The sequence below is a fragment of the Mus caroli genome, unplaced genomic scaffold, assembly GCF_978045245.1.
Source record: "Mus caroli unplaced genomic scaffold, Mus_caroli_1 scaffold_4, whole genome shotgun sequence".
Lineage (NCBI taxonomy): Eukaryota > Metazoa > Chordata > Mammalia > Rodentia > Muridae > Mus > Mus caroli.
The window spans coordinates 147944542-147966325 of NW_028227259.1; the positions used below are offsets into that span (position 1 = coordinate 147944542).

Genomic DNA, 21784 nt, shown 5'->3' on the forward strand with positions numbered 1-21784 from the left:
ATTTATTATATGTAAGTACACTGTAGCTGTCTTCAGACACTCCAGAAGAGGGCGCCAGATCTCGTTACGGATGGTTGTGGGCCACCAAGTGGTTGCTGGGATTTGAACTCTGGAACTTCGGAAGAGCAGTCGGGTGCTCTTACCCACTGAGCCATCTCACCAGCCCCTATCATACATATTTTATCTCAGGTTACCCCATTCATCCTAGGATACCCAGCTCACAGCCTCGGGCCAATCAGTTCTGTACCTTTTCCCGGGGTACCCCATCTTTTCCCTAAAGTTACCCCCATATACTTACTGTGTCTCAGGCCAGCCCATTCTTTGTCCCAATCTGTCTTCCATGCACTTCAAACTATCCCATTCAAAACGTCAGGGTGAGGTACAGGACTGAGATCCTGGCCCCTGGCTTCTCTTGCTTCCCCTTGTTTTGAGCACCGCCCCCCCCCCACCGCCCCACTTCCCCTCCCCCATCCTTCCCCCCCAGTCTCCAGCCTCACTTCCCACTTGCTCTCCCCTGGGCAGATGAGCTTTCATGATGACCAGGGCAGCTTTGTGACCAACGAGAGGAGCAGCGCTAGCGAGTGTGTCAGCAGCAGCGAGGAGGGCAGTTCTCTGACCTACTCCTCCATCTCCGACCACATCCCCCCACCTCCACTCAGTCCCCCGCCGCCACCGCCCCTGCCTTTCCATGACCCCAAGCCCAGCTCCCGCACCTCCGATGGTCCCCGAGGTCCCCCTCAGTCATTGACCAAACCCCTCACCCAGATCAGTCACCCAGTCCCACCCCCACCCCCACCCCCTCTACCCCCACCTGTGCCCTGTGCACCCCCCATGCTATCCCGAGGCGTGGGCCACCGCCGCAGTGAGACCAGCCATATGAGCGTCAAGCGCTTACGCTGGGAACAGGTGGAGAACTCAGAAGGCACCATCTGGGGTCAGGTAGGTGGCCTGGGGACCAGTCTCTCTCTCTCAGCTCTCTCAGCTGGGTGAGTGGTCTAGACAGTAACATAAAAGACAAGATCCATCTTCCTGACCTCAGCTCCTCCTCCTCCCCCTCCTCCTCCCCCTCCTCCTCCTTCCCTCCTCTTCCTCCCCCCTCCTCCTCCTCCCCCTCCTCTTCCTCCTTCTTTTCCTCCTCACCATCCTCCTCCTCTTCCTCCTCACCTTCCTCCTCCTCTTCATCCTTACCTTCCTCATCTTCATCCTCTTCCTCCTCTACTTCTTCCTCCTCTTCCTCTTCCTCCTCCTCTTCTTCCTCCACCACCACCTCTTCCTCCTCTTCCCTTTACCCTCCTCCTCTTCTTTAGTTTTTTCATTATATTTATTAAATTGGGGCGGGGTGGGGGTGTAAAGATCAAAGGGGAACATATGGGTGTCAGTTCTCTGTTTTTCACCACATAAATCCCAGGGATTTAACCCAGGTCATCAAACTAGTGAAAGCAACTTAAACTGCTGAGCCATCTCACCAGTTCCTGGCCTCTTCTAATATCAACTAGAATATTCCTTGGTTCTTCTCACCCTGAGCAGAGAAGTGACACCCTTGCTGATGACAAAGATATCCCCAAGCCAAAAGCACAGTGGGGAGTTCTGGAAACACCACCCTGCCCATTACAAACCCATCACTCTTGAGGCTGGACTAGTTTTAGACTAGACTTAGACTCTATTTTTTTACTTGTGGCAATCCTCCTGCCTCAATACCCCCCCCCCACACACACAAAGTGCTGGGATTATAGGAATGAGCCACTACACCAAGCTCAGCTGCTCCTTTAAATATGACCAGGGGATAAAATGGGTATAGTGGTTCATGCTCATAATTCCAGCACTTAGGCTGAGGCAAAAGGATTGCTTTGAGTTCAACTTTGAGGTTGAACTGGGCTATATAGCGAGATTCTCCCTTTAAAAAAAGGCATCTCCTCAGAGGCTGGGACTCGGAGACGTAGCTCAGCAATACAGAGCTGGCTTCGGATGCTCAAGGCCTTGGGTTCCATTCCAGCACATAAACCAGGCATCATGTAATCTGTAGTCCCAAGACTGGGAGGTAGAGGCTGGCGGATCAGAAGCCCAAGGCCATTTCTGTCTATACAGTGAGTTTGGGGCCAGCCTGGCCTACATGTCTCAGAGAGAAGGGGAACTTCTTATCTTGGGTTCCTGGAGACCACATTCCTACCATCCTGAGATGAGTCCACAGCTTGCTCTCCAGTGTTATCTCCCTGGTCACCAAGGCTGAACACACCTGGCCACCCTTCCTGCCAGGCATCCACGCCCAGCAGTCTCATTCTGAGACCATTTCTCTACTTGTTTCTCTTCACTCAACAACCACCCCGACCAGGCATGGTGGTGCACACCTTTAATCCCAGCACTTGGGAGGCAGAGGCAGGCAGATTTCTGAGTTTGAGGCCAGCCTAGTCTACAGAGTGAGTCCCAGGACAGCCAGGGCTATACAGAGAAACCCTGTCTTGAAAAACCAAAAAAAAAAAAAAAAACCCCAAAAAAAAAAAAAACCCCAAAGAACAAAAAACAAAACAAACAAAAAAACCAAAACCAAACAAACAAAAAACCCCCACAAAAAACAAAAAAAAGACAAACAATTAAAAAAAAAAACCCAACCACCCCCAATCTCATCCCCAGTACAAGCGCCCCATGACCATTGCAGGTGGTGACTGCCTGCATAAACCGCCCCAGACCTTTGGTCCAGATTCCAGCCCCAGCCCTTTGATCACAGCTTCAGCTGCCCCAGCATCAGCTCATCCCACCCAAGGCAGTTCTGGTATGAACCCATTTCCTGCAGAGGAGAACCTCAAGCAGAGTGTGGTGGTCCACGCCAGTCATCCAGCCTTCAGTAGGCTGAGGAGAGAGGGTCATGAGTTCAAGGCCTACCTGGGTTACATAGCAAGTCCTTATCTGAAAATGGGAGTTGAGGGGTGCTGAGGGATTGCTCAGTGGGTAGTGCCTGCCATACAAGAATCAGGACCTGACTGTGGACCCCAGCACCCCTGTGAAAATCTGGACATGATGGTATACAGCTGTTTCCTAGGTGACAGACCACTGAAGCTCATTGGCCAGGTAACTTAACCCATTGGTAGAGTTCTAGGTTTAATGAAGAGATGATCTCAAAAAGTAGGGTAGATGGGCCTAAAGAGATAGCTCAGTAGGTAAGAGCATTTATTGATCAAGCATGAGGACCTGAGTTCAAATCCCCAGCACCCATGTTATTAAAAAAACAAAACAAAACAAAACAAAACGTGGCACAAGACAAAGACATTTGATGTCAGCCACTGTCCTCACACATGTGTGCACATTGACATATATGTGCACACAGACCAGACAGACACCAAAGGAGACTTTAAAACAGGACAAACCCCTCAGGTCTCTCTCTTTAGTCTTCTTGGATATCACCAACATCTTCCTTCTTCATGGACAGAGTTCCAAGAATGGCTGCCTTACTGACCGGAAGGGGAGTCAGTTCTTAGCTTATAACTTGGATTATGCAGCATGTCTTTTTTTTTTTTTTTTTTTTTTTTTGGTTTTTCGAGACAGGGTTTCTCTGTATAGCCCTGGCTGTCCTGGAACTCACTTTGTAGACCAGGCTAGCCTCGAACTCAGAAATCCGCCTGCCTCTGCCTCCCGAGTGCTGGGATTAAAGGCGTGCGCCACCACGCCCGGCGCAGCATGTCTTTTTTTTGTTTAATTGTGTGTGTGTGTGTGTGTGTGTGTGTGTGTGTGTGTGTGTGTGAGAGAGAGAGAGAGAGAGAGAGAGAGGCCAGAAGAGGCGTCAGATACCCTGGAGCTGGAGTTACCAGCAGTTGTGAACGGTCGGATGAGGGTTTTGGGAATGGCACTCAGGTCCTCTACAAGAGCAGCAAGCATTGCTGAGCCATCGCTCTAGCCCTGATTTACAGAATTCCTTCCTTCCTCTCTTTCTATTTTTTATTTTTTGAGACAAGGTCTTACTGTGTGGACCAGGCTGGCCTGGACCTCACAGGGACCTCTGCCTCCTGAGTTCTGGGATTAAAGAGGTGCATCACATCCAGCTTCTATCTAGTGCTTCCTGTCTGCACCCTCCTCTTGCTCCTGTCTTCCTCTTGGACCTCCTGGGCCCTATCTCTTTGGAGGTCCTCAGGATGAATCTCAGAGGCAGGCTGGTTGCCTGGGTTCTCCTGCTCTGACCATCTCACGATCGATCGCTTGCAGCTTGGGGAGGACTCTGACTATGACAAGCTGAGTGACATGGTGAAATACCTCGACCTGGAGCTCCACTTCGGCACCCAGAAACCTCCGAGTGAGTGGCCCGGCCATGCTGCCTGCTGCCTCATAGCTTCCGGTTCCCAGAGCATAGACACTGTGTCTCCAAACTTTCAAGCCCTTGCTGCATACATGCATGAATCCATTGATGGTCCTGTAAACTAGATTCCAGAATCACTTCCACTTCTTAATGAGGAAGCCCAGAAAGGCTAGGTAGTTTGCACCAAGTCACAAAGCTATGGTAGCATGAGCATCCTTTTCAGTCTCCCTCTCCGCCTCATCCTTTCTAGGTATCTCCTTGTAGTGATCGAGTGTGACTCCAAGAAGTCAGTAGTTCCTTCCTGTATGCAGCACAAACTCAGGAAGTGGGTGGTTTACATTTTTCAGCCTGAGGAGTGCAGGGAAGAGGGCCTGCGAGGAGACAGTAGTGTGGGGTCAGACAAGCCATGTACTAAATGCCTTAGGCTGGACCTGCGGGTCCACAACCGAAAGGCTTAAGAATGAGGGGGGAATTTGGATGCCTGGAGCTGATGTAGTTGAGTTGATGCATCCCCGGAAAAGTTCCTTGACCACTGGTTGTGGCCACACCTCTCCTTTGGCCCTGCCACAGCAGCCCTAGCATTCCCCGCATTCCCCATTAAACAGTACTGTTTTCTCTTCCAGAGCCAGTGCCCGGCCCGGAGCCCTTCAGGAAGAAGGAAGTGGTGGAAATCTTGTCCCACAAGAAGGCCTACAATACCTGTGAGAAGCCTTAGGGGCCCCGCCTTCAGGGCCAAAAAAAAGCTGAGACTGGCAAAGGGGAGATCAAAATTAAGATATGGGGACTGGGACCGGCCACCCTGCTAAAAGAAGGCCAGGGCAGCAGGATCCCCAATCTGTACTCAGGTGTACTCCTAGGCACCTTCTATTGGCACCATAATGCGTTTCTTGGTCCTGGTCCTGGCCTTACCTCCAATCATATTGTGGACTTTGTCCCTCCTTAGTTTCTCGCCCCGCCCACAATTCTCAGGTATCTGTTTGGGGGGGATCCCGCCCCTCTTCTGTCAATCTCCAAGACCCCTATTCCCTGGCTACTCTTATGCAAAGCCCTTCTCCGCCAGGTACTTCTCTCAGGCCCCTCCTCGCTATGTTCTTCCCAGTACCCTCGCCGAATCAAGTACCTACTCTTCCCTGAGGCCTCGCCCCTAATTCGGCCCCGCCCCTCCAGGGCCCCGCCCCGTCTCACCCTAGTGCCCCACCCGCAGCCATTCTCCTAGCGCACCTGAAGCTGACCCCTGGCGAGCTGCGGCAAGTGCTCATGAGCATGGAACCCCGGCGCCTGGAGCCTGCTCATCTGGCGCAGCTGCTGCTCTTCGCTCCTGACGCCGACGAGGAACAGCGATATCAGGCTTTCCGCGAGGCTCCGGGTCGACTCAGTGAGCCGGACCAGTTCGTCCTGCAGGTGCTAAGACCAGCCTCCAGCCCCCACACCACGACTAGGGCTCCTTAGCATGGGCTCCCTCTGCAGTCAGAAGTTGGCTTCTGTCCCAGGTCCCTTGAAGACTGCCCCTGGCTTCTTAGTCCTAGTTTAACTCCTTTGAGTTCTCACTTTAGGTCAAGGCAGACGCGATGAGATTGTTCCCAGGGTCAGGTTAATTTTTCCTAAGGGGTACCTTGCTCATCTGTCAGAGGACTCACTCCCCAGGCTGGGCAGAAGGTCCTGGCTGGGGATGGATGAATCCGGCTGGGGATGCATGACTTTCCTTCAGATGCTGTCGGTTCCCGAATACAAGACCCGCCTGCGCAGTCTACACTTCCAGGCTACCTTGCAGGAGAAGACAGAGGAGATAAGAGGCAGCCTCGAGTGTCTGCGTCAGGCATCTCTGGAGCTCAAAAACAGCCGGAAACTCGCCAAGATCCTGGAGGTCAAGCCTTTCCCCATCCCTGTTTGTTTAATCTGATCTTTTTGTCTCCTGGGGCTCCCAGCCCAAAACCTACACACGGGGAGGGGACGGAGTGAGTATCTGGATAGGACCATCCTACTTTTCTCCCCATAGTTTGTGTTGGCCATGGGTAACTATCTCAACGATGGACAGCCCAAGACCAACAAGACCACTGGCTTCAAGATCAACTTCCTGACAGAGGTGAGGGCCAGGCAGGCACCCATCTACTCTAGCTGCCAGACTTGGAGGCAGAGTCACGTGTGGCAGCTGAGCCAAGTGTGGCGGCATACACCTGTAATCTCGTCACTTAGAAGGTCGAGGCAAGAGGATCAGGAGTTCTAGTCTAACACGGGCTAAATAAGACCATGGCTCACACACACAACCAAAAAATGTTCTAACAGGAGAAGAAAACATGTCACAAAGTTCTTCCCCTGGGTTGGGGAGGAACTGGCCCAGATGTGACTTACCAAAGGGTAGAAGTATACAAGGTTGCTTCTCTGACCCAGTTCCAGAATCTAGAAAAGTAGAATGGGAGAGAATCTGGAAAGAGTATCACAGGCTGAGAATTCTGGGAGTACAGTAAAACCTGGTGTCATGTGACCAGGAATCTGGTGGGCGTCTTTGGAAAACTTATGGTTTGGGCATCCCTTGCAGCTAAACTCCACCAAGACAGTGGACGGGAAGTCCACCTTTCTGCACATCCTTGCCAAATCGCTAAGCCAGCACTTCCCTGAGCTCCTGGGCTTTGCCCAGGACCTGCCCACTGTGCCCCTGGCTGCCAAAGGTAGGCTGGGTACCTGGGCGAGGGAGGCAGATGCATGCTCCTCCGAGCTGGGGATGCAGCCCCCATAATCCTTTGCTTCTTTCCTTACATGCAGTGAACCAGAGAGCCCTGACTGGTGACCTGGCTGACCTCCATGACACCGTCAGTGAGATTCAGGTGGCCTGCCAGAGCATGGCCCCCTCCAGTGAGGACAGGTTTGCTGTGGTCATGGCTGTATCCTCTAATCAGCCTGTTCCAGCACAAGCCTGGACTCTGGGTAAAGGTGACTCTGGCTCTAGTGGTCAGTGTAGATCCTTGCAGACCCTCCAGGCAGAAGCATGTCGGGGCCGTTGTGAGAGCTTCCGTCCTGGTATTTAGACTCCAGGTGCTTATGCAAAGCTGAGGACTGAGGGTGGGCTTCTCTGCTGTGTGTGTGATATGGGGGATTGAACTACACAGGCACACGGGCATAGGCATGCGCTCTACTGCTGAGCCATGCTGCCAGCCCAGCACTGGAGGATTCTAGGGTAGTAGCCAAGCCTTGTCCTCAGCCCCTGTGGGATCCTAGGCAAAGAGCTCCACCACTGAGCTATACACTAGCTTCTCACTAGGTAACTCTAGGCAGGCACTGAACTATACTCCCAGGCCCTCACTGGGGATTCAGGGCTCAGGCTTTATCACTGAGCTACATTTGTGTGTGTGTGTATATATATAAAATCTGCTGGAAATTGAATTCAGGGCAATGAACGTGCTAGGCAAGAACTCTGCCACTGAGGTATATACCACGTTCCTCCCCTCTCTAGGTTGACCAGGCTGGCCTCAAAAACTCACTCTGTAGCCCAGGAAGGCCTTGAAATGACAGTTCTCTGGCCTCATCCTCCCAAGTGTCTGGAATGACAGGTCTCTGCCAACAGGCCCACCCATAATTCTCAAAGTCACTGACATGTTGTCAAGTATCTGTCCTTAAAAATGGTAAAGCCCAGATTTAAGTCACAAGACACAGGAGAAGCCTGGCCAGTCAGGCCCTGTAAGCTGAAAGCAAGGTGAGAGAGGCCTTGGAATCTAGAGCCTTCTGCATGTTAAATAGTTGCTCTTCACTGAACTGTATACCTTGTATCAGGGCAACCAAGCTTCCCCCAGGAGTTACTTACAGTGTGTCAGATACTGTTTTAAATCCTGGTCCATAGAGGGGACAAGCTCACCCTTGGAGGTCAGAAACAGTGGACATTTGAACCATTTTAGTTAATAATAAGAAGAGGGTAATTAAGAAAAAAGAAAGAGCTAAGCAGTGGTGGGTGCACAACTTTAATCCCAGGCCTGGGAGGCAGATGCGGAGGCGGAGGCAGAGGCAGTCACAGCTCTGAGTTTGAGGCCAGCCTGGTCTACAGAGTGAGTTCCAGGATAGTCAGGGCTACATAGAGAAGCCCTGTCTCAGGAAAAAAAAAAAAAGAAAGAAAGAAACGAAACAAAAAGAGGGAAAGAGGAAGGAAGGAAAAGAGAAAAAGCCTGCTGTGGTGTTGCACACACATACTCAGAGGTAGAGGCAGGAAGATCAGGAGTTCAAAGTCACGCTCAGCTTTTTAGCTAGTTCCAAGCCAGCCTGGGTCACAAGAAATCCTGTGTCAAACAAACACATAAACTAAAGGGTGAGACGGCCAAGGTCAGTCCAAGTGAACTGGGGTTCAGACCTGGATCCCAGCACGCAGGATGCTGAGGCAAAAGGATCCAGAGTTAAAGGCCAGCCTGGGCTACGTAACAAGGGTCAAGAAACTACGGAGCAGAATCCAAAGAGGATAGGATAGCATCTCCTTGTGGAGAGAGCGAGGGACGACTTTAATTATGCATGGAGTTAAGGACTGGCGGCCTGGAACTGTGACAGGGGCGAGGATGGGGCTAGAGAGATGTGGGATTGGGGGGTAGGGAGGTGGGGTGGGGGCGGGGAGGCGTTGGTGTGGGTGAGGGTTATAGCATAGTTCTCGGTCTGCCGAAAGATCCCTTCAGAGCAGGAGTGGAGTAGCGAGGGCTATCTGGGGTCACAGTCCAGCCAGCGAGGGTAAAGCACCGACTGGGGGCTGTTTCCTTGACCAAGGCCTTGTAGTCCTTTCTGGAAACAGCGCAGCCAGCCCTGCGAGCGTTGGATGGTCTGCAGCGAGAGGCCATGGAGGAGCTAGGGAAGGCGCTGGCCTTCTTCGGAGAGGACTCCAAGGCCACTACCTCAGAGGCCTTCTTTGGCATCTTTTCAGAATTCATGAGCAAATTTGAGGTGAGCCAGGGTGGAGGCTGGAGAGGCTCCTGAAGGGAGGTGGGGCTCGGAAAGGATGCCAGTGAGTGGCACATCTCCTGTCTCTGGTGGGATGCAGCCATCACCCTCGGCACCAGCCATCCGGGTACAAGGAAGGGGCTGGAAGGGTGCCAGCGATGCTGGGCCCACTGACCACCCCTCCCCATCTCCAGAGAGCTCTCAGCGACCTGCAGGCAGGGGATGGCCCACGCAGCTCAGGGATGGTGTCACCCCTGGCCTGGTGACAGCTGCCACCAAGCATCTTCTGCAGTCTGAGCACGGAGACCAATGCTGGAGGCTGCACCCTGGAGGAACACAGGGTCCAGGGTACTTGACCACGCCCCTTGGCTTGGGTGCGGTGGCGCTGCAGCCACGTGTCTCCGGCTACCTCAGCTGCCAAGTTCTGCTTGGCCCTCTTTTGCCCATACACCTTGGTCTCCCAAGAAGGTCTCCCTGGCTTCCGGTGGCCACCCACCCTTCCGCCTCGATGCCCACAACGGTGAATAAAATGCTGCTGTGTGTCAGGGAATGTCCCACCTGAGGGCAGACTGCAGAGTGGATGCTGGCTTGCTGCAGTTGTCTGTGGCTCGGTGGAAGCATGGGACAGGAGAGAGGACAGACTTCCATACCCAGAGGGACTGGAGGAGGAAGAGATGTTATCACACAATGGAATCTAGGTTTAATTTTCTTTTATGGTTTTATTTTATTTTGGAGTGACAGGGTCTCATATCACTCAGGCTGTCCTCCAGCTCACTATGTCAAGGGTAGCCTCGGACTTCTGATCTTCCTGTCTCTACCTCCCAAATGTTAAGATTATAGGCATGGCCACCGTGCTCCATGTGCTCCTCTTCCTCCTCCTCTTCCCCCCTCCCCTTTCTTGTTTCAGTTCACTATGTAGCCCAGGCTAGCCTCCAGCTCACCATTATACTTCTGCCTAGGCCTCCCCAGTGCTGGCATTATGGTAGTAAGAGAATGAACCAAGGGCCTTAAGCATGCTAGGTAAGCAGTCTGCCACCGAGCCACACCGCCAGCCTCCTGTATGCTTTCTGAGACACATCTTAGTTGTTCAGGGTGACCTCGAACTTACTCTGTAGCCCAGGTAGGCCTTGAACTTTTAAGTCTTCTTCTACCTTAGCCTCCACAATAGCTGCACCTCTCAGCTCAGCCAAAGTTGAGAGACTTGGGTTTTTGATTTGTGTGGAGGTGGCATAGAGATGGGTGTGCAGAGAGCACGTGGAGGCCAGAGGACAACTTACAGAGCTGGCTCTCTCCTTCCACCACGTGGGTTCTCAGGTCATCAGGCTTGGCAGCAAGCATCCTCACCCACTGAGCCATCATGGCAGCCCCGACAATTGAGGCTTTAATCACACCAGCTCAGGATGTTGGGAGCAGAAATGTGAATCCTGAAGGTTGGGGAAAGGACGTGGAAAGGGCTGGATGGGGGCAGTGACACGAGTTTGGTGGCCTGCTGCAGAGCTCCTCTCTTGGATAGTGATGACATTCCCTGGAACAGGTTGTGTGAACAGGGCAGGTTCCAGGCAGGTGACATGATCTGGAACGTACGGGGTCCCCAAGGCTGCATTGTGTAAGTCTGGGAGAGAGATGTGAGTTCTCTGGAGCCTGCATGGCTGGGAGGGTGAACAGAATCCCCAGCACTTGCGCTCACTGCTCGGAGCTCCAGATTCCTGCAATAAGATGCAATAGATGCACACACACACATGTACGTGCACACACATGCACACCCTCCCACAGACATATATACACACACACACACACACACAGGCATGCACACACATGCACACACCTTTTCATTTCTTTTTGGCTCTCTCTCTCGAGTTCTCTCTCTCTCTCTCTCTCTCTCTCTCTCTCTCTCTCTCTCTCTCTCTCTCTCTCGCATGTATGCAAAAGTGTGTGCTGTGGTGTGGGAATCAGAGGACAATGTTTGGTCTTGGATACCAGGTGCCTTTCCCTGAGGAGTCAGCCATCTTGCTGGCTGTTTTAAAATGTTTAAATTAAATCTATTCTATATTGCTGGTCTTCAAACCCCCAGCCCTGGTTGCCTGTGAGTGCTCAACCACTATGCTACACCTTCAGCCCTTATTCTCATCGTGAGGCAGTGTCTCCCACAGCTTAGGCTGGCCTTGAACTCGGAATCCTCTTGCCTTTACCCCCCAATCCCTGGGATCATAGCCATACATCACAAAGACCATTTTGACTTTCATTCTAATTTATATCATTATTTTATAGTCTCTGTAGCTCATGCTAGCCTCAAACTAGTGGCAGTCCTCCTGCCTCAGCCTCTTGCAGCACAAACTACCAATTTCAGCTCTTCATTTGACTTTTTCCCAGGGATAGTATGAATGGGCTTTCATTTTGTTTCTTCGATTTTCTTTTTCTTTTTGAAACTTGGATTTAAAAAAAAATTAGTTATATGTGTCCGTCCATGGGTGGGTTTGTCCACATGAGTTTGGTGTCTTTGGAGGCCAGAAGAGCGAATCACATACCCTGGAATGGGCGTGGCAGGTGGGTGTAAGCTAAGTGCTCCTAACCACTGAGCCATCTCTCAGTACCCTCAGCTTTTTTTCCTCCCACAAAAATTAAATAGCCATTGCTGTTGATGGACAGGGCTGGGAACCCCCAGTTCCTTCTCTTTTCTTTTTCTCTCTTTTAGATTGAGTCTTACGTAAACCAGGACACTCTCAGACTCTGTGTAGATGACCTTGAACTGATCCTCCTGCCTCCACCTCCTCTGTGCTGGGATTACAGGCATGCACCACCACAACCAATTTACACAGCGCTGGGGATGGGACCCAGGGCTTCATACATTCTAGGCAAGCGCTCTACCCACTGAGCACATCCCCAGCCCACATGTGGTTTTTCAGAGTCTTCCACAGTCCTGGTCTTTGAGCAGGTGCTCTTCCCTTAGTACCTTCCTTATGTCCATCCATCCCAGAAAAGCATTCAAACCAAGATGTACGTGTCAAGAAGGAACGTGCCTAGTCAGCTCCTGCTACTCCGCAGCAGCCCAACTTGTACACAGTACCTGGTACGTGTGTCCCAGGAAAAGAGTGTCATACAACTCCTGTTAGGGGGCGTTAAAGAGGGGCTCGGTGATTCAGAACACTGGCTACTCCTCCAGAGGCCCACAGTTCAATTCCCAGCACTCATATGGAGGCTCACAACTGTTTGTTATCTCCAGTTTCAGACAATCTGGCGCCCTCTTCTGGCCTCCACAGACACTGCACACATGTGATGCATAGACATATAGGTAAAACAACCAGACACATGTAAAATTTTTGTTTGTTTGTTTGTTTTGTTTTGTTTTTTCGAGACAGGGTTTCTCTGTGTATCCTTGGCTGTCCTGGAACTCACTCTGTAGACCAGGCTGGCCTCGAACTCAGAAATCCACCTGCCTCTGCCTCCCGAGTGCTGGGATTAAAAACATGCGCCACCACTGCCTGGCGTAAAATAATTTTTTAAAAAGAAACAATCCCTATTGGGGGGGGGCAGGGGAAATGGTTCGGCTTAGAGCACTTGTTTTTGGGTAGAACTGGGTTTTCAATCTCACCACCAACTGCAACTCGCTAACTGCAGGTTAGTTTTTTATTTTGTTTGTTTGGGGTGGGGGAAGTACGGGCAGTCTTTTGATGCCATTTTCTGACCTCCACAGGCACCAAGCATGCACATACATTCATGCAGGTAAAACATTCATACACATAAGATTAAATAAATAAACCTGAATTTAAAAAGATTTGACCTATGTTGCAGGCCTGGAGAGCTGGCTCAGTGGGTAAAGGTGTTTGCCAGTAAACTTGACCATTTGAGTTCCATCTCCAGTATGCACATGGGGCAGAAAGAAAGAACAAACTGTCCTCTGACATCTCCACATGTATGCACAGGCATATATGCACAAGTAAGTAAAGTATAATGCATTTTTAAAAATCTTTGCAAGCCGGACATGGTGTCACACGCCTTTAATCCCAGCACTCGGGAGGCAGAGGCAGATGGATTTCTGAGTTCGAGGCCAGCCTGGTCTACAGAGTGAGTTCCAGGACAGCCATAGCTATACAGAGAAACCCTGTCTCGAAAAACCAACCAACCAACCAAACAAACAAAATGAAAAACAAACAAACAAAACAAAAAAACCTCTGGAGCTGGGATTAGAAATTACAGTTTATGCCAGGAATGGTGGTTCAGGCCTTTAATGTCAGCACTCAGGAGGCAGAGGCAGGGGGAGCTCTGTGTGTGAAGCCAGCCTGGTCCAGGACAGTCAGGGTTACACAGAGAAACTGTGTCTCAAAAGGAGGAGGAGGAGAAAGAAAGGAAGTCACAGTTTATTCCGAAGGCAGAGGCAGGGGGACAGAAATTTCAAGGCCTACCTAAGTAACTTACTGAGACTCTATCTTTAAACTAAAAGCTAAACAGGAGGAGAGAGAAGCTAGAGACGGAAAGCAAAGTGCTTAACTAGAATGATGGGGCCCTAATGTCCACTCACAAGAACTAAAAAAAAAAAAAATTTTTTTTAAATAAAATAAAATCTCTGTGAGATCCACAGAATACAGTCTCCACCAGGCAAGATCTCCCCGGCCAGCATTCATCTGACGTTAGAGGCACGTGCCCCTTGCCCAAAGTCAAGCACTAGATGGCAGTATGACATGCCAAGCACTCGCAAGGATTCCTTAACATGCCCTGTATCTGTTAGCAATTTGCTATAGCAGTGCTGTGTAACAAACTGAACTGTTAACCTTGTTTTCCCCGACATTTCTGAGGATTGAGCCCAAGGAGTTGGACATGTTAGGCAGGTGCTCTGCTGCTGAGCTATGATGCCCTGCCTTCCAGCCCCTTGCTAGGGGATTCTATTTGGGAAAAAGATGCTTTTCTTTCTTTCTTTCTTTGGTAGCATCTGCTCTGGGGGCACATGGAGGGCCAAGGGAAGCTTGAGGAGATCAGTTCCCTCTTTCACCATGGGTGTTCTGGGAGCGGAACTGGCACTGTGGGTTCTTGGCAAGCACTCTGTTGCTAGGCCAAGCCCCAGCCCCTTGTTGGTGGATTCTAGACAAGTGCTCCACACTGACCTGTATCCCTAGTCTCTTTTAAAGTTGGAGACAGAGTCCTGCTCAGTTACCCAGGCTGGCCTTGAATTCATTCATTCTAGCCCATACAGGCCTAGAGCCTGGGATCCTCCTGCCTCAGCCCCCCCCCCCCCCCCAGCAGTTGGGATGAAAGACTTTAACTCTGCAGTCGATGTGAGCAGGTAAGTGGCTTGGTGGATTTTACAGGGTTCTTCCCCACACTCGGAGTTTTGATAGGGAAAGCAGTGACAGCCTCAGATGGTGGCTCATCCTGTGGTCAAATGCTGGAATCATTTTCACAAGTGAGGTGAGAGCCCAAGGAAACAAATAAGCAAGAGAGCACAGAAAGTCAGGGCTGGGGGTATAGCTCAGTGGGTAGAGTGCTTGCCTAGCATGCTTGAAGCCCTGGGTTCAATTCCTTGCACTGCATAGATGGGGTGTGGTGGTGCACGCCTGTAATCCCAGCACGGAGGAGGTGGAGGCAGGAGGATCAGGTCAAGGTCACTGGGGTCAGACTGAGCTACACGACATCTTATTTCAATCAATCAATCAATCAATCAGTCAGTCAGTCAGTCAATCATTACACATGAGTTTCTGGAGGTTGATGCAGGCTTTGATCTCTTTGATCATCTTGCTTATTTTGCTTTATATTGTGAAACCGAGTAGCCCAGCCAGGCAGGCAGAGCTGCAACACCCACACTGCATGGAACTCGAGCTTAAGGATGTGGTGCAGGCAGCAGTGTTAAAGTCATTCTTGGCTACATAATGAGTTTGAGGCTAGCCTAGGCTACATATGAGACCCTATCTCAACACAACAAAGCTGGTGATGTGACTCAGTGGGTAAAGGCACTTGCTGCTAAGCCTGAGGATCTGAGTGTGATCCCTGGGCCCCATGTGGTACGCGTGGTAGAAGGAAGAGAACTGAGTCCTGAAACTTGCCCTCTGACCTTTACACAAACACCACAGCACACCAGTGCACACATGCACACATACACACCCGTGCGTGCACACACACAAACAAATACGCTAATGAATTACTGAAAGATGTTTTTAGAAACAATGACAAAATTCTATATGGTCCTCATCCTGCCTGGATCCAGCATTGGTCCAGAATGTCACCGGGTGACTTCCGGGTGGCATCAGAATGTCACCGGGTGACTTCCGGGTGGCATGTCTCTCTTATCTGTTCACCGGTGAGTTGTCTCTCTTGCAGCAGACAGCAGTGAGCTGTGCCTGCCTAGCAACTGCTCACTCTTCTGTTTGAAAAAGCCCCCTGTATTCTTATTATCCCTCCCCTACTCCCAGGCCATAGAACTGAGTGGGCACAGAAGTCTCACATCTGGCTGGGTGGCTCAGAGACAGACCGCTCATGACTCAAGTCTAGACAGTTTGCTGTGAGAAGTTTCCTTTTTTTTCTGGCTGCGGTGTATGAACAAAGCAGGGAGAACCTGCGGGGAGTGTCTCAGTGTCCTGCCAAAAGATAAGAGAAACTTGCTATGTGTATCTCTTTGTCCCTGGATACAACCAGGCCTGAAGAACACATCTGGGTTTAACAGATTCAAAGGCACCACATTCCCCTTCTACTATAAAAATGCCAATGCCTTGACCTAGGCTGGCTCTGGACAGACGCTCGGGGTTTCTAACATGCTCTCTGCATAAATGTATCTGCCAATACTTTTGACAGGTGCCACATACAATGTTGGGCAGAGACACCTCGTGCGTCAGTATCTCTGAGTTTTCATTCCCCATGTCTTCTGAAGGTTCTGCCCCAGAACCAGTGTGAGATGCTGTGTGTGAGACAGTATGTGTCCCCTCCCCATTCTTCCCCCAAATGATGAAGGGTGGCCGCAGCCACGTGAGCTCCAGGAATTAACCTACTCCTCACCAATAACAGTGACATCGTTTAGCCCCGTTCGGCTTTTCCCCATAGTGACACCAGGTGACATTTACTAAGTAGCGCGCCTCATGTGTTTACAGATTTCATTTTGCTTCCTTTTCACAACCCTCTGGGGTGGATTTTGTGATCTCCTTTTTACAAATAAAAGTCTGAAACTCACGGAAATTGATGGAACTTTCTGGATCCAAAACATGTATCTGTGGGAATCCAAAGCCTGTCCTCTCAAATGGAAATTTCTTTATCTTCAAGATATTAGCTTATGCATTTATTTTCATATTTATTTAACCTATTAATACTAATGATATAATAATTATTATATTAATTTATTATATATTCATTGACAGAAGCTGCCCCAGCTTACTTCCTTTTTAAAAAATGTATATATTTTATGTATATGAGTACACTCTATCTGTCTTAAGACACACCAGAAGAGGGCAGCAGATCCCATTACAGATGGTTGTGAGCCACCATGTGGGTGCTGGGAATTGAACTCAGTACCTCTGGAAGAGCAGCCAGTGCTCTTATCGGCTGAGCCATCTCTCCAGCCCCCAGCTTACTTTCTCTCACTATGATAAAGATCGGGATCAAAAGGCACTTGCGAAGAAAAGGGGTTATCAGGCGTACACATCTCGATCACTGTCTGTCACTGAAGGAGGTCAGGCCAGGAACACAGGGAAGGCCGGAACTGATGCAGAAAGCACAGAGGAAGTCTCCTTACTGGCCGGTTCCCTCTGGTTTGCTCAGCTCAACTTTTCTTGTGCAAGTTGCTAACTTGAGAAACGCTTCTGCTCTGCCTTTCATGGCATCGTTAAGAGCCATGTCTCTAAATACACTGACAACCCAGTGAGTAGTGCTGGAGGTTGGGGGTCTCAACATCTGCATTTGAGGGGAACACAAGCCCATCGCAGTGCCTTTATTAACAAGAATTGGGAGAGTCTTCCCCGTGGGACCCGCTCTCTTCTAAGGCGCCAATGAAAACCACAATGTGCCTGCACCCGAGCTCCCCTGGGGAACCGGCGGGCTCACTGAGCTTACCTACCGTGCACAGCTGAGGGGCCACTGGCAGCAGTATGGGGGGCCCCAAAGCAGCCACACTGGAAAATCTTCCCCCAGCATGAATGATGCCTTCCATGAGATGCCTTCCTTCCCAGCCTGCATTCTAGCCCCTCCTGAAAGGCCCTCCCAAGGCCACTGTGCCATTATGAAAAACTGAACAGGATCACCTGGGAGGAGTGGCGGGACACTGGTGAGGGTTTATGGCCCTCCCTTCATCCTCTCTTGTGAGGGGATGCCAACAGTTAGCAAGGGCCACTCCTTACCATGTGAGGGGTGCCAACAGTTAGCAAGGGCCACTCTTTACCAGCAGGCATAGCTCACCTCCCAAAGGGACAGGCCTTGCCTGGCTGAGGGGAGGGTGGCTACCAAGGAGATGATGAAGAATCCTAGTCTCAAGCAAGCCTCCAAAGTCTCTAGATGAGCCAATACTTCATAAAGACCAGGTTCTATCAGGCAGGGTCCCTACGCACACGCATGTGCGTGTGTGCACATACACACAGCACACTACACACACACACATATATACACACACGCACACACACACAGCACATCACACACATACATATACACACATACAGCAATACACACATGCATACACACACATACATATACTCTTCTACAAAATTTTATGCACCTGATCCATCTCCCCGACTCCCCCTCCATGTTTTAAAGGTCATTTACATTTATTTATTTGTGTGTGTGTGCGGGAGCACCCAGGTATCACATGTATGGCTGTCAGAGGGCAACACATGGGAATAGGCTCTCTCCTTGAGGGTCCAGAAACTTGAACTCAGGTCAACACATTGTGTGTGTGTGTGTGTGTGTGTGTGTGTGTGAAAGACAACCTGCAAGAGTCAGTTTCCTCCCCTCTTCATGTGTAGGTCTTTGGGATTGAACTCAGGCTTGGTGGCCAAGCACCTTTACCTGCTGAACCACTTTGCTGCCTGCAAGCCAACTCTTCACTTGTACCATGTGCCTGCCTTCCCAGGCTCCAGGGCTCGTGGTCCATCCCTGACTGTAGACCATCATCTCCTGGCTTGTTCTGCCACGGCGCTCTGTTGTCTCTAAGAACAGTTTTAGATCCTAGTGGCTTGATGCCCTCTCCCCTCCCTCAGAGCCAGACTTTCCTGAGGTGATGTCTCCACCTGTTACCTGTGTCCTCCACTCACCGGGCCAAGGCACAGGCTGGCTTCTCTGCCACCAGTTCCCCAGGTCTACCAGTTTCTCACATAGGAAGCCACGAGAACCTGTTCTCCTTATCTACCTCGACCTTTACACCGGGCAGCTGTTCACCCTCCTTTGGTAAACCTGCACATGCCCAAGGTTGGGCTACCAGGTGTCTACCCAGTGCGGACCTCGTCATCGGTTTTCTTCCTGCTTGTCGCAGCTGTTTCCGGCCTCTCAGTACAGCAGGCGCTCAGTAATTGCCTAGGCAACCAAACCAAAGTAGCAGGAAAGCAAGGGCTACCAAGTTGCTCAAGGAAACAACCAGGGGCCAGCAATGCAGCTCCACTGGCAGAATATTAATCAGGATTCCCAAAGCCCTGGCCTCCATGCCCAGACCACATAAGCCCCATGTGGGGGAGCATGCCTAGGATCCCAACAGTCAAGCCATACTAAGTTTGATGCCAGCCTGGGTGACATAACAATCTGTCTCAATTTTTTTTTTTTTTTGCTTTTTTGTTTTTTGGAGACAGGGTTTCTCTGTGTAGCCCTGGCTGTCCTGGAACTCACTCTGTAGACCAGGCTAGCCTCGAACTCAGAAATCCGCCTGCCTCTGCCTCCCAAGTGCTGGGATTAAAGGCATGCGCCACCACTGCCCAGCTCAATTTTTTTCTTGTCAAAGAAGAATAAGGAGAAAGAGGAGGAGGAGGAGGCAGCCCAATATGCCTAGAAGGCAGAGGCAAGTGAATCTCTTTGAACTCTGTAAGTTCAAGGCCAGCCAAGGGTACACAATGAGAACGTGTCTCAAAAACAAAACAAAAGGAAGGGAGGGAAGGGGAAGAGAAGGAATGAAAGACCAGCTCTTTTCTACACACCAGCTTGGTACAGTGTAGCCAAAGCAAAGCTCTGCTAAATCATGTCCCATGTGCAGGCTGCATCTGCTGCAGAATGCCTGCTTCTTGGCTTCTGTGGGCATGGCATACACATAGTGTGCACTTAAACACATCGAGGCAAACATTCATTCATGTAAAATATAAATGAATCTTAAAAAGAAAATGAGCCGGGCGTGGTGGCGCACGCCTTTAATCCCAGCACTCGGGAGGCAGAGGCAGGCGGATTTCTGAGTTCGAGGCCAGCCTGGTCTACAAAGTGAGTTCCAGGACAGCCAGAGCTACACAGAGAAACCCTGTCTCCAAAAAAAAAAAAAAAAAAAAGAAAATGAAAGACCAGCTCTGGAACCATTTTTCACTTAATAAACCCAACCATCGGCTTACATTGCCAGGGAGGGGGAATTTCCACCAATCACAGCAGACCTGACATGCAAATGTTGCTAATATTTGCACCAATCATAGCACTGCCTCATTTGCTCTACCAGCGGTTGCTTTGGTAGGCTGCTAGACAAGTACCTCAGGCCTTAGTGGAAAGAACTGCAGGGTCATCCAGAGGTCACATAACCAGTGATAACCAGAGGTCCAGCACATTTTGAAACAATTTTTGCTGAGGCTGCACCATCAGGCATAGGAACAATTAACAGCCATCACTGGGCCAGCAAGATGGCTCAATGGAGTAAGGGTGCTTGTTGTCAAGTGTAATGAGCCAGGGCCCACATCATGGGAGGAGAGAATACAAGAATAAACACACACACACACACACACACACACACACATGTCCAATAGCCATCTCACCACCCCATCCCCCCAACCCTTTGAGATAGGGTTTCTCTATGTAGCCCTGGCTGTACTAGAACTCAGTCTATAAAACAGGCTGGCCTTGAACTCAAGAGATCCACCTGACTCTGCCTTTTGAATGCAGGAATTAAAGACATGTGCTACCACCGCCCAGCATTATGTGGCTTTCTTAAGCTCTCCGTGGACTTCTGGTGCTAGTGTAAATAGAGCCTGTCTGTCTGTCTGTCTGTCTGTCAGTCAGACAGTTCTCTCGCTCAGGCAGCCAGGGCTGCACATGAAGGCCCCAGCCCCAACATCTTTGCTAATTTAAGTTATTTATTTAATAACTTAAAAATTAAGTCGTTAACATTAATAGTAAGGAGCTGGCTAATCCGGGGCTGGGGATTGAACTCCAGACCTCATGTATGTCTAGTGAGTGCTTTATTAACTGAGCCATCTCCAAGATAACCCATGACGCATGGGTTAGCGCTTCAGTCCCATCTTCCCACCCTGCTCCATCATTGAAGCCTCCAAGTTTCTTCTTAAATGGCAAACAAGAAACACTGTAAATCCAGAAAGATTGCTGACACAAGTCTGTGAGAAACACAGCCCAGATCTCCAGCACCCACATAAATGCTAGGCTGTGTTGAAGCCTGGGAGATAGAGCCAGGGGATTCCTTTGGCAAGCTGGCCTGCTAGACTAGCCAAATCAGCAAGTTCTGGGTTCAAGTGTGATGCCTTGCTTCAATATATAAGGTGTAACGGGATCTAGAAGGTCCTAGAAATAGCTGGCCTCACAGCCTACATGTGTGTACACACGTGTGAACACACATATAAAAGCAAAAAGAAGAGGAAGAGGAGGGAGAGGAAAGAAAAAGAAGTGGTGGGGTTGCTCAGCGGCTAAAGGGGCATGTCACCAAGCCTGGAGATTTGAGCCCAGTCCCAGGAACCAACAAGATGGAAGGAGAGAACTGGGCCTGATTGGATGTGCCTACACAGTCCACAAAAAAAATGTACTTTTAAATTTTTATTTTTATTGTTTCAGGTGTGTGTGTGTCACATGAAGGCACCCTCAGAGGTGAGAGGTGTCAGATAGAACTGGAGTTCCAGGCTGTTTTGAGTCTGCAGTTGTGGGTGCTGGGACTCGAAATCGGGTCTACTGGAAGAACAGCAATTGCTCTTATCCACTGGGCCAGTTCTCCATCCCTAATACAAAATTTTAATGTAATTTTAAATAAAAATTAATAGATTTTGACAGATTTCTTATGACTTATTTTTATTATTATTTAAAATGTGTGTGTTAGTTTGTGTGTGGGTGTGTGCATGGGAGTGCAGGTGTTCTTAAAGGCCAGAAGCATTGAATCCCCTGGAGCTGGTTTTAAAGGTGATGTAAGCTCCCCAAGGTAGGAGCTGGGCATGAACTTCGGTCCTATACAAGAGAAGCTCGCGTTCTTAATCACGGAAATTTTAACCTTGCTTTCTACCCTCGCAATGCCTCTGAGATAGGTATCTCTGCTATCTTAGTAGGGAATGGAAAAACAACAATACTCACAACGGAGTGGCATTTCAAAAACTTAGAGAAGGAAATCGCTGGCACCTGGGCGGAAACCCTGGAGACGGAAATTGCGGAGGACTCTGGGTCCTCAGTTGGCCGTCCACGCGGGATGTAGGGTCCGGCTGCTCACAGACGCTGGGCCTTTAAGGGGCGTGGCGGGGGCGT

The 21784-nt window shown here is 50.1% G+C and overlaps 1 protein-coding gene and 1 long non-coding RNA gene across 5 annotated transcripts in view; one reads left to right on the forward strand and one right to left on the reverse strand.

Annotated features, from left to right (window-relative positions):
- Grid2ip (Grid2 interacting protein) overlaps positions 1 to 10339 on the forward strand; it is a 35673-nt gene extending 25334 nt beyond the window's left edge. For all 3 annotated transcript variants that reach the window (XM_021163288.3, XM_021163290.2, XM_021163289.3), the window contains 10 exons: positions 523 to 939; positions 4192 to 4279; positions 4906 to 4983; positions 5487 to 5683; positions 5991 to 6146; positions 6279 to 6365; positions 6819 to 6948; positions 7043 to 7161; positions 9026 to 9190; positions 9382 to 10339. In XM_021163288.3, the coding sequence (XP_021018947.1) occupies positions 523 to 939; positions 4192 to 4279; positions 4906 to 4983; positions 5487 to 5683; positions 5991 to 6146; positions 6279 to 6365; positions 6819 to 6948; positions 7043 to 7161; positions 9026 to 9190; positions 9382 to 9453 (1509 nt within the window). In that variant the 3' untranslated portion in view covers positions 9454 to 10339. The remainder of the gene's footprint in view (positions 1 to 522; positions 940 to 4191; positions 4280 to 4905; positions 4984 to 5486; positions 5684 to 5990; positions 6147 to 6278; positions 6366 to 6818; positions 6949 to 7042; positions 7162 to 9025; positions 9191 to 9381) is intronic.
- On the reverse strand, positions 78 to 21703 carry LOC147005399 (uncharacterized). 2 transcript variants are annotated; one of them, XR_015047022.1, is made up of 4 exons: positions 21617 to 21703; positions 1189 to 1301; positions 896 to 995; positions 78 to 166 (listed from the first exon to the last, which is right to left on the reverse strand). It is a non-coding gene; the product is annotated as an uncharacterized LOC147005399 (long non-coding RNA). The 2 variants fall into 2 exon arrangements; XR_015047023.1 differs by lacking the exons at positions 78 to 166; positions 896 to 995; positions 1189 to 1301 and adding exons at positions 5762 to 6046; positions 6632 to 6679 and having other exon boundaries at positions 21617 to 21702.
- Positions 21704 to 21784: the final 81 nt, after the last annotated feature.